At 39.7% G+C, this 19,729-nt stretch overlaps 1 protein-coding gene across 3 annotated transcripts in view; it reads right to left on the bottom strand.

Annotated features, from left to right (window-relative positions):
* LOC126284338 (uncharacterized) overlaps positions 1–19,729 on the bottom strand; it is a 285,882-nt gene that overhangs the window by 226,843 nt on the left and 39,310 nt on the right. For all 3 annotated transcript variants that reach the window (XM_049983188.1, XM_049983187.1, XM_049983190.1), the window contains exon 4: positions 18,794–18,928. In XM_049983188.1, the coding sequence (XP_049839145.1) occupies positions 18,794–18,928 (135 nt within the window). The remainder of the gene's footprint in view (positions 1–18,793; positions 18,929–19,729) is intronic.

The following is a 19,729-nucleotide window of genomic DNA, read 5'->3' as shown; positions in this document are numbered from 1 at the left end:
CATTTATGTTACGTGGGCTGCAAGGCTTCAGGCTTGGTGGGAGACATTGTTGTTGTTTTAGGCGCTCTAAACTAAAATGAGCTACGTGAAGCGATCGGCAGGCATACTAAAGACACTGCCCAACACATCTGTGCAAACTTCCATGGGATTTTCACAGTGGTTTCCATTTCGTGCTTAATCGGACCTTACTTTCCGAATACGTCTCGTTAGTTGTTGGTAATTGTAATTTCTAAGTATTTAGTTGAATTTACGGCCTCTACATTTGACTGATTTATCGTGTAACTCAAGTTTAACTGATTCCTTATAGCACTGTACAATGTGTTCTTATTCTTCTGCATATAGTGTTTCCTTAAGCGCAATAAAGAGACCACAACGTAATCACGAAAAACAACTCTACAGCAGAGCACAATGTCTTCTGCACTTCACTGTTGGAGCTATACGTAATTGCAACTAACATTCTCCAGGCGTTCGCCAAACCCAAACCCTTCCATCAAACTGCCACAGGGTATGGGGTGAGTCGTCAATCGACTCACTTGTTCACAGTCATCCACTGGTAAGTAGCTACGCTCTTTACACGACCTCAAGCGTCACTTACTACTGCCAACAGGAATGTATGGCTTATGGGGAGCTTCTCGAGTACCGCAACCCACTAATTTAACTTCGTAAGCACAGTCATTGTGAGAGCCGTATTGCTGATAGCTCTTTGGTATGTAAGAGTGCTTCATTCAGGTGATTTAATGCTATTTTTTACAACCTCTCGCTTGAAGGTCGCTGTCCACAGTACAGGAGCTGTGGCCGGTCTTGGTTTAGCTCTGGGTGTTTTCCTTGGCGTTTCCTACTCCACAAGCACATCACCGACAGCCGACATGGGCAGCTTTAAAAGGGTTGAAGGGTCGCTGATGGATTTGTTACAAAGCTGACATCCAGCGACTAGTCCACGTTTGAAGCCACTGAGCTCTCCTATCTAACACATTTTCCTGTTACTGCATCTCTCCAGACAACACAATACTCCCCGTCGCCTCTCGTGACTTGTAGTGGTCGTTTCCGTACTGTGGGCATCCAGATACTATTTCTCAGTTAATCTACGTTAGAGATAATAATATATTGACGACTCTTCTTCCAGCTTACGCTCCTGGAATTTCAACAGTGTCCCTCTCCGTGACCAAAAACGATTATTGTGTAACTCGAGTTCACAGAGCATGTCAGTAAGGCTATCGCGCAAACCAAACGATCTCCTGACGAAATGCGCTCCTCTTTGGTGTATCTTCTCTATCTCTTCTATTAATCCAACCTTGTGACGGTCTGAAGGTGACGAACAGTATTTAAGAATCGGTCGAACAAGTGACTTCTAAGACAGTCATTTCGCTAATGACCTGTATTTCTTTAAGGTTCTTCCACTTAATCGCAGCCAGTCATCTGCTTGCAAATATGCCGCTAGAGAGCACCTCGCACTACTTGTCAGGAAGCCTTTTTGTGAAACAATGTGCTGCAAAAGTACTGGTGTTACTTCCATGTAATTTCTTGGAAAAAGCGCATTATCTGAGAACTAAGGCTTTGTTAGACAATACCGATCCAGTATTTTTTCTGTGAGTTTGACAAATGCAGAGGTATGAAACTAAACTTAACTGGACACTAAGTTCGCTAGCTGCTAGTAGAATTGGTGGTGGTTCATCTCCAGGAAAATCACGAGAAATGGTCGACGAAGTTAACTTAAGTGAAGGTGAAAATTTAATTTATATTTCGAAACGGAACTAAATAACATGCTGATGTTTCTTCGTCTCTATGGTGTCCCTGGAGTGAAGCCTATATCAATCGTGAGTTTTGGCCCAATAACGTTAGTTGCAATATTCCTAATGATTTTTCTTTCCTGTGTGAGAATGTTCTCAAGGTCCACCTTTGTGTGTAACATCAGTGTCGCAGTGGTGTATAGCACCTCAGGTTTGATTACAGATGTTGTAGTGACGAGTTTTGGTGCAGGTAACTTATAAGAACGCTTTCACCGAGAGAGGTGGCGCAGTTGTTAGCACACTGGACTCGCATTCGGGAGGACGACGGTTCAATCCTGCGTCCGGCCATCCTCATTTAGGTTTTCAGTGATTTCCCTAAATCGCTCCAGGCAAATGCCGAGATGGTTCCTTTGAAGGGCACTGCCGACTTCCTTTCCCATCCTTTCCTAATCCGATGAGACCGATAGCTTTGCTGTCTGGTCTCCTTCCCCAAACAAAACTCAACCCAATCAAGAACGCTGTCGATCTCCATATGCACGATTCTTGTCTGTTAATGTAGTTCACAGCTGGAGTTGCATTATAGGTGCCTTGGTGTTCCAAGGTAGTGGGGTTATTTCAGAATGTCACCTTTTTTGTCCGACTACTCAAGCTTTCTCCTTCCCCAGGCCTTAACGTGCTCTGTTGCTGCGTCTTGATATTAGTAGAAACCCAACGGTTTGTTTAATCATTTGAGCATTCTTTCTGACGTTCAACTATTCTATTTATTCCCCGTGGAGTCTCTTTCTATCCTCAGTCAATTTTGTTCTTGGTTTCTTTGGGATTTCATTCCATGACCCAATATTCCACTTGTACATCTTGTCTCTGTATACATTCCTATCTTGACCTTCTACTGGATTGATACTTGCTTTTACTAGGTCAAATTCGACTGCTGTGATCCATGGTATTGTTGACTTGATTCCGTGTGTATATTCCGTGTATGTATTCTATTGGTGAGTCTTCATGGTAGCCTTCTGACGTAACCATAGAACTGATATCTACTGCTAGGTTTTTTCTAGAGATTAATCTCTATCCCTCCTCTGTCAGCTTTGGGTCGATAATTTTTTCATGATTTTGCGTTTTTCCTCCAGTATGCTTTCCATGTCGCTTTTCGTATCGAGTGCTACTGTCTCACTTGTGTACAGCATTTCAGACTTGATTACTGTGTCGCAGTGCCTGATCTTTGTTTGAATAGACATGCATTTTTTATTAAATGTGTCTGAAGATCTGCCATACACTCTGTATATTTTTCCAGTCAAATCTTCCGATTTCTTTTCTTCTCCTATTGGTTCGAGGATTACACCTACATTAAGTGAAATGTGTAACTCTGTTCACCTTGCCGTATTTTGTGTCTAAGATTTACATGTTTGTAGACCAACCTTTTCTACACATCCTTGTAGTATTTCTCTTTTTGGCTGCTGTTGGTTCGTTATCCAAGATTATGGCCAGATCGTAAACAAAAGCTTGGTTTGAGATCTCTATCTTGTCCTGGGATCGCCCTAGTCGTGTTCGCTTCCAGCGTCCTTGAATTTTCAGTGCATTTACCATTTCCTCGTTAATTTGTCCAGGACAAGACTCAGCAAAATGGACGATATGCATATATATATTACAACTCGTAATATTTATATATTTTATTTATTATTACCATTCATTTACTAACACCTTAATGAACAATATTATTCATTAAGGAGTTAGCTGATGAACGGAATTCGATTTATCTGTCTGCATAAGGTTTCTGTATTAGCAGAGAAGTTAGAGTGAAATAGCCTCTGATAGTCATAAACTGATCAATTCGTCAGTAACAACTCGAATTAAATTATTAGTAGTGTACAACAGGCAAGTATGATCGGCGTAAATTCCGATTGATTCCCAATGCGAAGTAGTTCCTCTATGCCCTACCATATCCACAGAGAGTGGCTTCTGACATTCGCTGCGGCAAACACTTCTGGAACTGCTGTGGGTACTCATGAAAGACTCGAGTACATTTACTGATGTAGCAGGGACTACTGCCGAACATTGGGGAGTTTAAGTATTTATCGTGAAATTAAAATTATATTTGATCTAACCCTCTATGCGTTTTGTGTGGTTGTACGAATCCATTAAAAGGAACAGCCTTCAGTGTTTTAGTAACTTAACCCAAACTCTTAAATACCTGACTTCTATGGAAAAGAGACGCAATGATCAAAGCAAAGTAGGCTTGGATGTTACAAAAAAGGAAAAGGGGAGAGACAAACAAATGCAGAACAATATACTGCTAAGGGAAGGGGATAAGGTAGTAAATGATCCACAACACATAGCAAACAATGTAAATGAACATTTTTCAAGTATTGCAGAGAAGGTGCAGCAAAAATTCCCCAAAGCAGATATAACACTTGTATATTATGTTGCACAAAATATAATGATGTTACTTCCAACCTTAGAGAATGAAGTCAACAAAACTGTTCAGAAACTAAAAAATGAATAGTCAGTCAGCTTAGATGAAGTACCAATGTGTGTACTAAAACAATGCATACAGACTATACAAGGCCCCTAATCAAATATAATAAATGAATCCTCATCATGGATATTTCCAGAGCAGTTAAAACAGGTAAGAGTTGTGTCTTTGATTAAGAAAGGTAATGCAGAATACATAGAAAACTGCTGGCCTATATCCGTTCTACCAAAAAACAATAGAAGCAATTATGAAAGACAGATTAATGAATTCCCTGAATAAATACAACCTTTTAAATGAATCACAGTTTGGTTTCCGAAGTGGCAAAAATACAGAGTCAGCCATAGCAGAATTCACAAAAGCTGTACTTGATGCTCTTGATAAAGATGAGTGTGTCATAGGCATATTTTTGGATCTTTATAAGGTCTTCGATACAGTCGACTACAAGATTCTATTAAATAAATTAGAAGCATTAGGAATAAGAGGGGTAGCTAATGACTGGTTTCGATCATACCTAGCAGATGGGGTACAAAGAGTAGAGATAACACATTCTTTAAATAGATATAAACATTCAGTCAAACACTTATCAGAACCAAAATACATTAATATAGGGGTTCTGTAAGGTAGCATCTAAGGACCAATACTATTCCTAATATACATCAATGACTTTCCCAGTATTGTTACTCACAGTGAAAAATACTCTTCACTGGTGACAGCAATATTATAGTCACTGAGAAAACAAGGGAAGTCCTCGCAGAAAAAGCAAATGAAACTCTCAAGGAAGTTAACGATTGGTCAATCAGCAATAAAGTCACATTGAACATAAAGAAAACTAATGCTATCAATCTCAGTGTGAAATTAAATTAAATTAAATATAGGAGGCACCTCCATAGACTGTGTAACAAATGCAAAATTTCTAGGAATGATTGTTGATTATCAGTTGAAGTGGTGTGAACACGCAAAGGTACTTGCCAACAGAATGTCATCAGCATGTTATGCCCTTAGAATCCTATCAACAGTGTGTAACATGCAGTGTCTTTTAGTTACATACTAATTCTTAGCTATGGCATTCTTTTTAGAGAACAAATGTACAAAACATGAACACAACCTTCAAACTTCAGAAAAGAGCCATAAGAATAATTAACAATAATAACCAGAAATAGTAATCGAGCTCATTGTAAAGATCTGTTCAAAACACTGGGGATTTTAACTACAACATGTGAATACATTTACCAGTCAGTTGCACATGTAAAAAATGACAATGGTAATTGCTGCACAAACAGCCCATTCCATGATCATGGAGCAAGAGCTAGACCCAACTTACATTTAGTAAAAAAAAATAAACATAAAACTCAAAACAGCATTTTCTACCAAGGAATAAAACTGTATAATAAATTACCAAAACAGATTAAAGAAATTGCATTCATCCACTTATTTAAAAAGGCAGCTAAAAAGTACCTGTTATGCAATACATTTTATAAATTGAAGTATAACTTGGATAAAATAGAGTACGGGTTTGGTAAAAAGAATGTTATACAAATAAATAATAATAATGATTATAAAACATCCAGCATTCCACATAACACCTTCACACTATACTTTTCTCCTTTTTTTCATTTCAATAAATACATACCCCCATGCTATGCATAGCAGAACATTAACACCTCTTTCACTTTCTGAGCTCAACATCTCACTCATTATAGAGGGGTACTGACTCAGTATTTCAGGATAGCAAATGGGAAGTTGTGGTACAGGAAATGGCCTAGCTATCACTGGTGTGTGTGTGTGTGTGTGTGTGTGTGTGTGTGTGTGTGTGTGTGTGTGTGTGTGTGTGTGTAGTGAGTGAAGTATTACAAAACAATGTGTGTATGGTGTGTGCAGTGAATGATAGTGAGATATGAGTGAACAGTGTGGCATTAGATTATTTAATAAGTTATTTGTAAAAAACGTATTATATACCAGGAGTATGTGTATACGAATTAGGTTATTCTAAATTGGTCTAAACTTGAAAATACTCTGACATGTCCTATATCCTTGTAAAAAGAGATCTACAGATGAATAAAGCTACTACTATTACTACTATTTTGGTCTGTGCAGCTAACTGTTGCTGGTGGTCCGAGAAAGGAGAATTCATATTTTTTTAAAGAAGGAATAATATTTCCTACGAGAGAAATAGGGTCAAAAGAAAAGGTGAGGAAGGGCACATGCATTTCACATACAAAGATATGATAACTTTCAAACACAACAGTAAGTTAAAACTTTTATGAAACACAGTCAGATGCTTACATATGAGGTTCTTAGGAAAAGAGAGAAACACACGTTGACTAGAGAAATCTCTTGAATTACGTGAAAAAAGATAATATTTTGACAATAAATCAAAGATATATTTAGAAGTTAACCTCTTTAATAGTCATTGTACATCTCACCAGCAAGTTGGTAGATCTTTGTTATGGTAATTCGAGGGGTAACAAAGGAAAGCATAAATGTCAGTATTTCGTGAAGTTCAGTTTTAAAACCAAAAAGTGCAGTGTTACATTACATTATGGTACAGTACAAGATATAAAACAGATATAGCTAGAGTATGAAACAAAATATGTGCAGTTTATATTAACTGAATCGGAGATACAAGCTGCTCTGGTTTCATTTGAAACACAAATAATTTCCTTTTACTTTTACGCAAGCCTATGACGGACATAGTTCATTTGATTGGAGAAAGATCAATTTCGATTCCCATCCCTACAAGTATTCTAGTTTAACAATACAATACCATCACCGGGTGTGACAGGACCTGTCGTTGCAAGCATAGACTACTTATATCCCATCTACAAAAAGTGTGTACTGTTGGGGAAAAATAAGTAGTGGTTCCAGCCATGATGTAACCCGACTTCCCACTCCAAGCCTCAGCCAACCACCTCTACGGATACTCCATGTTGTAAATTCAAGGCTGTTATGTAACCTGATGCCTGTCAAGTGTCGAAACAACCCTTTGCCTACGCTTTCGGGCCATTGTGTGACCAAAAAGTGGCAGGAAAATGAAGATCGTCCTTCTGTCCTGCCTTCCCTCTCCCTCCCCTCCCCCCACCCCCCAACTGATCTAGGGCAAGAGGATGACTAAAAAAAAAAACAAAAAAAAAAAACAAGAAAGTTCCCCTCCACTTTTTTTTCTAATCTAATGGTGTGACTTCTATCATTCAAGCTCTATGCATTGTTGTGAAAGGATCTTCCAAGAGATCAGCTACAGCCCACAGGCATAATGTAAGGAAACTGCACAGTAGAATTTAGGTATTATGAATTCCTTCCTCTCATTACTGTAACTATATTTTTAAAACCATGGTATTTTCTGTAGGCATCCTGCATATGCCCATTTCCCATTGTTATTTACAATGTTGTGATAATATGGCACATTTTTTACTGGTTTTCTCTTTAACTACCCAAACAGTGGTTATTTTTAAACAAGTAAATTACTGTTACATGGCAAGTGTCTGAGGGATTCTTAATGTGTGACATCGCAGTGGCCGGCCGGGGTGGCGGATCGTTTCTAGGCGCTACAGTCTGGAACCGCGCGACAGCTACTGTCGCAGGTTCGAATCCTGCCTCGGGCATGAATATCTGTGATGTCCTTAGGTTAGTTAGGTTTAAGTAGTTCTACGTTCTAGGGGACTGATGACCTCATAATTTAAGTCCTATAGTGCTCAGAGCCCTTTGAACCATTTAAACATTACAGTGTGTTAAAAAAATGACATTTTTTGTAAATGTCACCGCTATCATTGGATAGGAATGACACAGGAAAGCACTTTATTTAAAGTAAGAAACGAAATATTCCGTTATCCATTTCATAAGTCCGTGTGGCCTCTGCACACTGTCCACCTTACTGTCGAGGTCACAGTCCTTCCCTACAGTATTAATTGTGGTACTGGAATGTGAATAAGATGGGCCATGCTCAGTTGCCCAAACGCGTGACAGGTAACGGTTATGTGTGCTCTGTGTCGCACCACCATCAAAAATCACCCGCACGTGACAGATAACAGCCAGCAGAGCTAAAGCGATCCTAAATGGTTTCCACTTTTACTGCGCCGCCACTACATCAGAGGAAATGGTCCCAGTTTCGCTAATACTAACGGGCTGCAACTCGCAGTTTGCAGATATAGGATGCAATACGTGTTAAACACCCAAATGCACTTTTTACGTGTCTCCCTAATTCCCTAGGATATTTCAAGTAATGACCGTTATTAAAAATTATTACATGAAAAGTGGCTGGGCAATCACCCATTTTCTTGCAGTCCTCATTTCACAGTACTCATTTCACAACTACAGACTTGGTGATTTATTAAGATTTCTGTGTGATCGCTGTACATAATGAGCGACATATCACTTGGCTTTGTGCAAGACGCATCGGCATCTCACTTCCTGCAAATTATTGCCAAGCCATGTTGGCATCACACAGAAGTCGTGATTAGGCAACAAAACATATCTGTTTTGTTAAAAATCCTCGAAAGAATTTTGCGCTTATCCTAATTCATTAGCTAATCGTCGTCTACGTAAAACTATTGCAATAGTCTAGATTGCTTATCCGTTTTAAAGTCAGACATTTCTATTTTTTACGGAGCTCTCATATTTCCTCGACATGGTCTCCTGTGATTACCCGCAAATATTGCTCCATAAACCTCTTGATTCCATTGTATTACTCCCGTGTAGTAGAAATTGTAGTTTCGTCAGAAAACCATGTATCTAGAATGTCTAGCACACACGCTTTGATGTGAAGATAAGTGGCGTCATCTGTTTCATTAATCTAGTGCTTACTTCAAAATGTCGCTGCTTCTGCTGCACATTCCAATTACTTCCGCTGTATAACGCTTTTTCTAAGTGTATCTATATCATAGGTGTAGGGTTCCAAAAGATAATGACATATGGCTGTAATGAACGAATTTTAACTGAAATGTTCTACATGGTTTGCAGATATTTCTCCATGCAATACATCCCAATCCAGCATCGAGTTGCTACAAGCTTTTTGGAGTTTGCATATTGCCACTACGTTTTTCCACAGTGTATAGTATCTAACGGCGAGTTACAGAGGATGGATTATTGCTAAGAGGATCTCGACGCAGGTAAACGTAATGTATTTGACATAAATAGGCGAAGAGACCCTCCACTGCTCTGTTACACTATTGGAGATAAATTACGGGACTCTGCTGCTGGCAGCTTGCTACTAGTGTAGTGCCAGCATACAGTGCGCTTCCCTCTTCACCCTCCCATCCCCCTCTAACATTAGACCTCCGTTTCTTTGAATCAGTGGCATTGTCAGTGCGTGATCCACGTCCATTGCTTTCTTTCGTGGCATTTCGCTGTATCGAATCATTTCATTTTAGACTGCTTCGAATAGGTACTTTGAAATATTTTACGATTCCAAACATATGTACCTCACAGTTCCTAGGTGCTTGGAAAGCATACCACAGTTTCCATAATTCAAATGAAGAGTATCTGACAAATGACGCTCTATTGATCTAACGTCAGTAATAAAACGACTAAAGGGAAGAGAACGTAGTGCATGTCAGCAGCCATTCTCCCCATATTCCTATGTATAGAACTAGTGTCTCTAGCACAAATGGATGCTTACCAGTTTACACTAGACCAGAAATAGTTCTACTTTCGTGTATCTTTATAACAACCCCCCCCCCGACCCCAAAAAAAAAAGAAAGACAATTAAGAGTACAGAATTTTGAATCTGGTATGTAAATTTTAACCACGCGCTGGATTGAGAAAAATATGTTTCCCGGCATTAGTAGAGAATTTACGTATAATATCTATGTCTTCTGTGTTGGGGTCTGTGTAAACAAAGATCGTTTCCACCACGCCTGTCAGCTCAATTCTTAGTAGAGTATCTTACAAATCCTAAAAGTTGCATTATGTACGGCTGTCATCTCTCCTTTTAGTACAATATTTATGTGAGATACTGGCACAACCTTTACCAAATATTCCATTAAAACGGCATTATTCTAAGACACATACGAGTACATATTCAACGTCTTCCCTCATAAATTTGAAACACTTTTTTCTTACGGCTAATAGCTAGTACTCCAACACAGTAACAGAATCGGGTCCACAACATGGATTTACACTAAGATATAGTCCACTTTTCCTGTTTCGATACCTCACTCAGTAAAAATGGAAACCATTTAGGGTCACTTTGATGTCTTTCCGTCTATCCGGCCATCTGTTGAAACCACTTTTTGTCAGGAACAGGTAGTATCAACTAGATGCTTATGGTAGCTGCTAAGGCCTATAGTCCGTTGGCGACACTAAAACATCTAAGCTCCTAATTCAATGTAATCAAAAGATACGGTCGTTTATGTCATAAGTTTTTATACTCACAAATTCATTTATCAGAACCAGTAGGGCATTTTCCAACGACCTGGAACCATGAAATTTGACAGAAAGGAAGGTTCCTGTGCAACTAAACGACATTGACTGAAAATAGTTATTTTGTAATTATGTCGCATAACAAACATTTCTTTGACTAGTTGGTGTTCATCAATCTGTGTGTCCATCTTTTAAGACCCCATTTTCTAAGGAACCGATGAAAGTATGAAGCTGAAATTTATGTCAAATGTAGGAACGGATAAATGTATGTAGCTGAAATTTATGTCAAATATTAACGTCTACGGTCACTTCACGATATACGTAACTTATATTTCTGTGTTAATGCAAGCAAAATATATGGCCGTCTATTAAGACCCCTTTTTCTCAGGAAAAGTTGAAATTTTTGTCAAACATTACGGTCTATGGTTCCTTGACACAGCAAAAATTTAAGTTTCTAAGTCTACGCAGTCAGAAGATACGGCCATTTACGTCACTTATTTTGATACAAACTCGCTCTTCAAAACCTAAAGACGAATTGTCTATATACATAGGTGAGTTTGTATGGAATCCTCAGAGCACAAGTCCCACTGATACTCCTTTCATCATAGTGGAATAGTACTGTGTGCTGCTGCCTCCATCCATTAATAAAATGTACCTCCTAAAGCATATACAGCCCTACTTTCCATCCTTCTAATTTTGAAATCCAGTTTGCTTTCAACGAATAGCGAGTATTACAGTAGAACAATGGGATCGGATGTGTGAAATAAATTTCTGCTTAGTAATTTAAATCTCTAGGCAGACAGAACTTAGTTTAATAACCTCTTCTTGGTCCTGGTTGTCTGGAAGATAAACTTTTCCATGCATATCACTTTACTCAGTGGGAAAAATCTTTAGAATGACGTTGGTGGTACATGTACTTTATGTTCTCGAAATCCTTTGCTATTTGTCTTTAGACCTGTGAGATATCATTGTTTGAAGGAACCAGTACTAGTGCAGCAATATCCCCATTTTATGATATTATGGAGAATAACTTCCTGAATCCAGAAAAACGTATTTCTCTGGCTTTAATGTGAGACATAATTATGTATAACACATGTTGCAGCAGGTCTAGTCTGAATTATAATTTACGTCTCCACATTTTGGGGAAGGGTTGGGGGTGGAATGGGGGAATAACGAAACAAGAAAGTTGAGTGTAAACTGGTTGGCATCTATTTGTCTGCTAAGTGCTAAATCTCAAGTTCCATACATAACAGCATAGGCACAAAAGGTGTTGGCATGCACTAAGTGCTATTTCCTCAAGTGGCTTCATGGCTGTGGAATGTAATTTGTCAAATTCTCCTTGTCTGGATTTTGATTCCAGTGATACACTTTCCCAAGACCTATGAGCTGTGAAGACATAAGTATCTGAAATCTTCGAATATTTGGAAGTAAGCATCTGAACAATCTAAAGTGAAATGATTCCATCAACCGAAATGCCTATGAATCCAACACTGACGTTAATAGTGAAAAAACCACGAGAAGTCCGTTAATAGACAGATATTTGTGTATGAGCAGAGAGAAGTGGTCTGTGCATGTACAACATGACTAGCAAAGTCCCAGCAGAAACTATCAATGAGTAGTAGTATGGTATTCTGCCTTACAGCAGGTCTTGTCATGGGTTAAACCTCTTCCACGTTTGTCTGTCCATAGCCAATCTTTTCATTTCTGAATATTTGTCTCCTTTGATATTGTCCAGCATTTGATATCTTCTTTTTCCTCTTCCTCTTTTTCCCTGCACCATTCCTTCTATTCCTTCCTTTAATAAACAGCCTCCCCTCAAACAATGTCCAGTCCAGTTCTGCTTTGTCTTTCTGATGACTTTCAGCATGTTTCTTTCTTCTCCAACTCTTCTTAATACTTCTTCATTCCTTACTCGATCTTCCCATTTAACTTTTTCCATTCTTCTCCATATCCACATCTCTAGTGCCTCCAGTCTTCTTTCATCTTCCTTCCTCAACGTCCAGGTCTCCGCACCATACAGTGCAACTCTCCAGATGTAACATTTGGCACGTCTTTTCCTCAGATATTTGTTTAGTGGTTCACAAAATGAATTCTGTTTCCTCTTGAATGCTTCTTTTGCCATTACAATTCTTTTCCTAATTTCTGCTGAGTAATGCATATCATCGATTATTATTCTTCCTAAGTAATTGAAGTTATTCACTTGCTCTATTTCCTCTCCCGCTATTTCCATACGTCATTTCCTCCCCTATCCTCCAATTACCATGCTATTCGTTTTCTTCTTGTTAATCTTCGTTCCATATTCTTTTAATTTTGTGTTTAGATCATCTAATATTTGTTCCATCTCTCCTGCACTCTGTGCCGTCAAAACCATGTTGTCTACAAATCTTATACATTCCACTCTCGGACCCTCTATACAAACTCCTCTCCTTCCGTCAACACTTTCATTAATAATGTCCTTCTGACAGAGGTACATGGAGAAGAAAAGGATGGTGTATGTTGTGTTCATTGAACTTCAGAAGGCTTTTCACTGTGTCAGGTGGGACAAACTGACGGAAATCGTAAGGAAACAAGGAATTGATTGGAGGGATAAATGGCTAGTTAGAAATTTGTTTTTGAAGGAAAGAGCAAGAGTAAGAATAGAAGGTGTGATGAGTAAAGAAATTGAACTGGGAAGAGGTGTAAGACAAGGTTGTTGTTTATCAATGAGTTATCATCAGTAACGTAATAGAACAATAGTGGCCTCATCACCTTTCCATTTTTTATTTACAGTACATTGTATTTACCTGCATCAAGATCCCTGTAGCAGTCATAGATCCTCTGCAATTCGCTTTTAGGAACAAAACGCTGGAAGGCCTATTTTGCAATCCAGAGTCAACATATACAGTTGATTAAGCAAGCTGTGACTTGATGCTGTGTTGGGATGTATAACAAGGAAATATCCCTCATTCTGTCACCACACAAACTCTCCGTAACGTATCAGTTATAATTCACAGGCTGAATCCATATGTTTTACTTTAGCAATATTACATTGATTAGACAGATATACTGGAAAATTTCATTATACACGGGGAGTAGTTGCTGTTTCTGGTAGAAGGTACGGGATTTTAATGTAAGCACTGGATATATGACAGAAATGATGCCGCGTATCTGTACTTTTGTACTTTAATGGGGGAAAGACCAATCGTTCTACAGACAAGGTGTCATGACGAATCTACCATTTACAATATACAGTAGTAATACAGTGCCATCAAACAGAATATTGGGAAAAACTGGCAAAGAAACGGTGGATAACATTTCGAGGAAATAGAAGAAATCCATAAAGCGTAATGCATCATATTTTCGGATGGTGACCTAATTCCGGAGAGATTTACATTTGCTCCCTGGGCAGTGCCGCCAATGCGGTAACCAGCTCAACTCCTTATTTTTTCGCCATTTTGGTGTCAAGTGCATCATCTGTATTCCGCGCTCGCAGTTGTCTTTTTCTTAATACTTTGCATTCTAATGTAAGGTTTTGTAGACAAAACGTAAGCATCAAAGCAATAGCGTAAGTGGTGGTGGTTAGTGTTTAACGTCCCGTCGACAACGAGGTCATTAGAGACGGAGCGCAAGCTCAGGATTGGGAAGGAAATCGGCCGTGCCCTTTCAAAGGAACTATCCCGGAATTTGCCTGAAACGATTTAGGGAAATCACGGAAAACCTAAATCAGGATGGCCGGAGACGGGATTGAACCGTCGTCCTCCCGAATGCGAGTCCAGTGTATAGCGTAAGTATTTTGACATTTTAGTCTTATTTATTAGTGATATATCACGTCTAAAGAAACTTGTGAATAGTTTTTAAATACAATAATTGATACATATTTTGGTAGCCCGGCCACGTTTGTCAAGTGGTACAGATGCCTAATTTCGAATACTGCTAGGGTAACATCGGCCATAAGAGAAGCGGGCCCCTTTAAAGATTTTGCATTTTGTTGTTGTTAGGAGATCCGTAGGGAGAAAAGAAAGGGTTGGACGGAGTAAAATATGAAGAAGGCAATGCAAACCATTAGAAATGAACAAATGGAGCTCTTAAAATCATCTATAATGTTTCAAATTTCAATGTAGTGGCAAGTGTATCATTAATGTAATCGAATTGGGATTTTCTCAGAATTAGTTTCTGCAACAACAAAAAATTCCTAAAGGTCTGAAGTCTTAAATTTTCGTTATGAAATAACCATATGCTAAATTAGGAATCACACTACGCAAAATTGGTCACCGGCTTAGTGCATTCTCAAACATTCGTTATGAAACATAACATTCGTTATGAAACATAATCTGTTGACTTCCGCTATAAAACGTTACAGTAGCGAAAGTCAATACCACCTTACCTAAGTCCGTCATTTTTGAGGAGCTTTCAGTTGAATTTCAAGCAGTCATATCCTTAGATTTTTCTTGGGTATCCGAAAACAGGGTGCCTTAACAAAAGTGGAATTGTCCGCCGTTAAAATGGACATGCTGTCTGGTTTATTCCAACAGCTCTGATGACTGATTCTATCCCGTGTGAGTGGTTTTTTTATGGTTGCTGGTCGTTGTGGAAGAGAGCATCCAAGAGACCATTCCCTCCATCTGACTCAGTCTCTCCATCTCACTACCTGTCACATGTGTAGGCGGTTGGCCATTGCTTGTCTAGTTTGCACTCCAGTAGCTTAATTAACACTATAGTAGAAGGAATGCGATCCTGGGCGTAAGGCGCAGATGGGCAGTGTAGAGGCCACGCTCATTTATGGAGTGGATAACGGATGATTCGTTAAAAAAAATAAGCAAACGCACTTCTCCGCCACTCCTCCCCAGTGCCAAAGTGTTTACAGCGTAATTTTAACGGTTTATTGTCTGTAGAAACGTTCCTACTCCCATCCCCTGCTGTAGTATTAGTGTGTTAGGACCTCTAAGGTAGCATCAAAGTGACGTCACATAGGGACAAGCTGCCTGACGAGTTGGTAGTAGTAAGAACTCATTTGTTGCTGCATGCTAGTTGCTTAACGTACGACATTGGTGTATTTCATAAAATATCGCACTATGATAAGTGTTTTTAGTGATTTCATCAGTTTCTGGATCTCTCTTGAATAACATATCTATTTTCCTGAAACATTTGTTTCTACATGTACATCACCTCTCCGATTTCCGTCTCGATCGGATAATTCGTTCGTAGTGCATAGCTGCTTTTTTCTTCTTTGTCCTGCAGTGTACTTATATTACACGGGAGAGTTTCTTTTTATTAGGCCTAGGGGAGGTGGGTCATCTCTCTGATGATCCTTTCGCTTCGGTGCACACCTCAAATGAGGAGTCTCATACGATTGTGCTAGAGAGGAAATGGCGAGAAGGAAGGAGGACGCCTTTTTTACGTCATTCTTTTATCCTGGATTCGTGGGTGCATGGGAGAGATGATGATCTTCATTTTCTCGCTATTTTAGTCCAGTAATTGCCATAGAGGCATGAGTGGAATTTCATTACAGGTATCAGATTACATAGCGACCTTCAATTAACAAACGCAGTTAACCTAGAGGCTCCTGGTTCAAATGGCTCTGAGCACTATGGGACTTAACGTCTGAGGTCATCACTCCCATAGAACTTAGACCTACTTAAACGTACCTAAGCCAAGGACATCACACGCACCCATTCCCGAGGGGCAACCGTAGCGGCCGCGCGGTTCCTAACTGTAGAACCTAGAACCGCTCGGCCACTCCGTCCGGCTAGAGGCTCCTAGTATCAGATTACATCGTTAGCTTGAAAATGGCGCTTGAACCCGCCCATCGCCGCTATTGAAATACAACTAACTAAATCCAGGGCAGTACAGCCTACACAACTATCATCGGGATTTTCTCCGTGCCCCTGCAACACTCATTAATGAGGACATCGCAGTTATATCAGACTTTTCAACTGTTGGAAGATATGAGCTTCATGCGGTGTATGTAACCACTAGAGAGGTCAGTGGCTCCTGAGTACTCACCAACGACGCTGAAAACCACGTAAAACGCGACGCACACGCTCTCGCTGCGCTTGGTATATGAGCGCGTTTTAATACACGCGAATATCGCTTGCGTTATTCACACTAGGCGCCATTCTTCTGTGGTTCTGACGTGGTTTCTTGGAGTTGACTGTTGTGTCTGCCAACTTTCCGCAAAACTGTGCAAAATTCTTCTACATCTATATCTACATCCATACTCCGCAAGCCACCTGACGGTGTGTGGCGGAGGGTACCTTGGATAACTCTATCGGTTCTCACTTCTGTTCTAGTGTCGTATTGTTCGTGGAAAGAAAAATTGTCGGTATGCCTCTGTATGGGCTCTAATCTCTCTTATTTTATCCTCATAGTCTCTTCGCGAGGTATACGTAGGAGGCAGCAACATACCGCTTGACTCCACGGTGAAGGTATGTTCTCGAAACTTTAACAAAAGCCCGTACCGAGCTACTGAGCGTCTCTCTTGCAGAGTCTTCCACTAGAGTATATCTATCATCTGTAACGAAGCACGCTGCTCTCCGTTGCATCTTCTCTGTCTCGTCTATCAACCCTATCTGGTACGGATTCCACAGCGGTGAGCAGTATTCAAGCAGTGGGCGAACAAGTGTACTGTAAACTATTTCCTTTGTTTGCGGACTGCATTTCCTTAGGATTCTTCCAATGAATCTCAATCTGGCCTGTGCTTTACCGACGATTAATTTTATATGGTCATTCCATTTTAAATCACTCCTAATGCCTACTCCCAGATAATTTACGGGATTAACTGCTTCCAATTGCTGACTTGCTACATTGTAACTAAATGATAAAGGATATTTCTTTCTCTGTATTCGCAGCACGTTAGACTTGTCTACATTGAGATTCAATTGCCATTTCCTGCACCATGAGTCAATTCGTTGCAGATCCTCCTGCATTTATGTACAATTTTCCATTGTTACAACCTCTCGATATACTACAGCATCGTCCGCAAAAAGCCTCAGCGAACTTCTTATCTAATCCACAAGGTCATTTATATGTATTGTGAATAGCCACGGTCCTACGACACTCTCCTGCGGCACACCTGAAATCACTCTTACTTCGGAAGACTTCTCTCCACTGAGCGTGACATCCTGCACTCTGTTATCTAGGAACTCTTCAATCCGATCACGGAATTGGTCTGATAGTCCATATGCTCTTACTCAGTTCATTAAACGACTGTGGGGAACTGTATAAAACGCCTTGGGGAAGTAAAGAAGCACGGCATCTACCTGAGAACCCCTGTGTATGGCCCTCTGAGTCTCGTGGACGAATAGCACGAGCTGCGTTTCACACGATCGTCTTTTCCGAAAACCATGCTGATTCCTACAGAGTAGATTTCTAGTCTCCAGAAAAGTCATTATACTCGAACATAATACGTGTTCCAAAATTCTACAACTGATCGACGTTAGAGATATAGGTCTATAGTTCTGCACATCTGTTCTACGTCCCTTCTTGAAAACGGGAATGATCTGTGCTCTTTTTCTATCTTTTGGAACGCTACGCTCTTCTAGAGACCTACGGTACACTGCTGTAAGAGGGCGGGCAAGTTCTTTAGAGTACTCTGTTTAAAATCGAACTTGTGTCCCATCATGTCCAGCCGTCTTTCCTCCTTTGAGCGGTTTTAGTTGTTTTTCTATCCCTTGTCATCTATTTCGATATCTATCGTTTTGTTATCTGTGCGACAATCAAGAGAAGGAACTACAGAGCAGTCTTCCTCTGTGAAACAGCTTCGGATAAAGACATTTAGTATTTCGGCCTGTAGTCTGTCATTCTCTGTTTCAGTATCATTTTGGTCACAGAGTGTCTGTACATTTTGTTTTGATCCATCTACCGCTTTGACGTAAGACCAAAATTTCTTAGGATTTTCTGCCAAGTCAGTACATAGAACGTTACCTTCGAATTCGTTGAACGCCTCTGGCATAGCCCTCCTCACACTACATTTCGCTTCGTGAAATTGTTTGTCTGCAAGGCTTTGGCTACGTTTATGTTTGCTGTGAAGTTCCCTTTGCTTCCGTAGCAGTTTTCCAACTGGGTTGTTATACCACGGTGGCTCTTTTCCATCTCTTACTATCTTGCTTGGCATATACTCATCTACAGCATAATGTACGATGGTTTTGAAAGCGGTGGAAATGGGTATCACTTTATGTTCGTGTCGTAGAATTAGAGAGCATCTGTCTTTCGGAGTAATTTTTGCCTTTACTTATTCCCGGAGAGACAGGTCGTGGATACTCACTTTCGTGGCACACCTTCTGCGTGCAGATAGCTGCGGTGCCTTGGGTGTTGCACTGGCAGGTGTTGCAGTCCTGCATGAAGATCCTCCCGGGTTCGCAAACCCGGTCCACCAAACTGGGCCGCTGCTGATGTGTTCCTGAAAATCAGCAACAGGACACTTTCAGGATGGAACACGTCGTGAGCTGGCGTCAGGGTCAGTGTCCTGGCACGCAATGGAACAATCCTCATACGAACAAAAATCAGTCTATCTAAGGAAATTACATTTACAGTACAAATGTAACGAAAAATTAATATAAAATGTCTGTAGTGAAGGTTTTTTAGGCATCATTGCAACTATTGACAGTTTATTACGGTGAACTTTTTTTCTTTACGATTACCAGTTTCAGCTCATCTAGCGAATCATCATGAGATGACATTTTGTTTTGCTTTGTTAGTTTTTCGTTTCATAGATCCGAGCTGAGGAGATCATCGTAAATGTGGAACATGCCAATTTTTTTAAATTTTTTGTAAAGCTGAAATAACAATACAAATATTATGAATATATACAATACATCATTTGTTTGTATTAAAAAATTCGTCAATGAAGTAGAAGGAGTTGACCACTAGTAAGTCTTTCCTTTTAAACTGATCTTTATTTGTAACTAAATTTTTTATGTTTGTTGGCAAATTATTGAAGATGAATGTTCCTGAGTAGTGGACCCCTTTTTGAACTAAAGTAAGTGCTTTTAAGTCCTTGTGCAGATCATTTTTGTTCCTGGTATTGTATGTATGAACTGAGCTGTTTGTTGGAAAAAGAGATTTATTATTTAGGACAAATTTCATTAAGGAGTAAATATACTGAGAGGCAGCAGTTAGTATACCCAGTTCTTTGAAGAGGTTTCTACAGAACGTCCGTGAATGTACTCCACAAACAATAAGTGTTAGAAGCTTTTGGACT

This window comes from Schistocerca gregaria, chromosome 8, assembly GCF_023897955.1.
Source record: "Schistocerca gregaria isolate iqSchGreg1 chromosome 8, iqSchGreg1.2, whole genome shotgun sequence".
Classification (NCBI taxonomy): Eukaryota; Metazoa; Arthropoda; class Insecta; order Orthoptera; family Acrididae; genus Schistocerca; species Schistocerca gregaria.
This window is presented reverse-complemented; position numbering and strand designations above follow the sequence as displayed.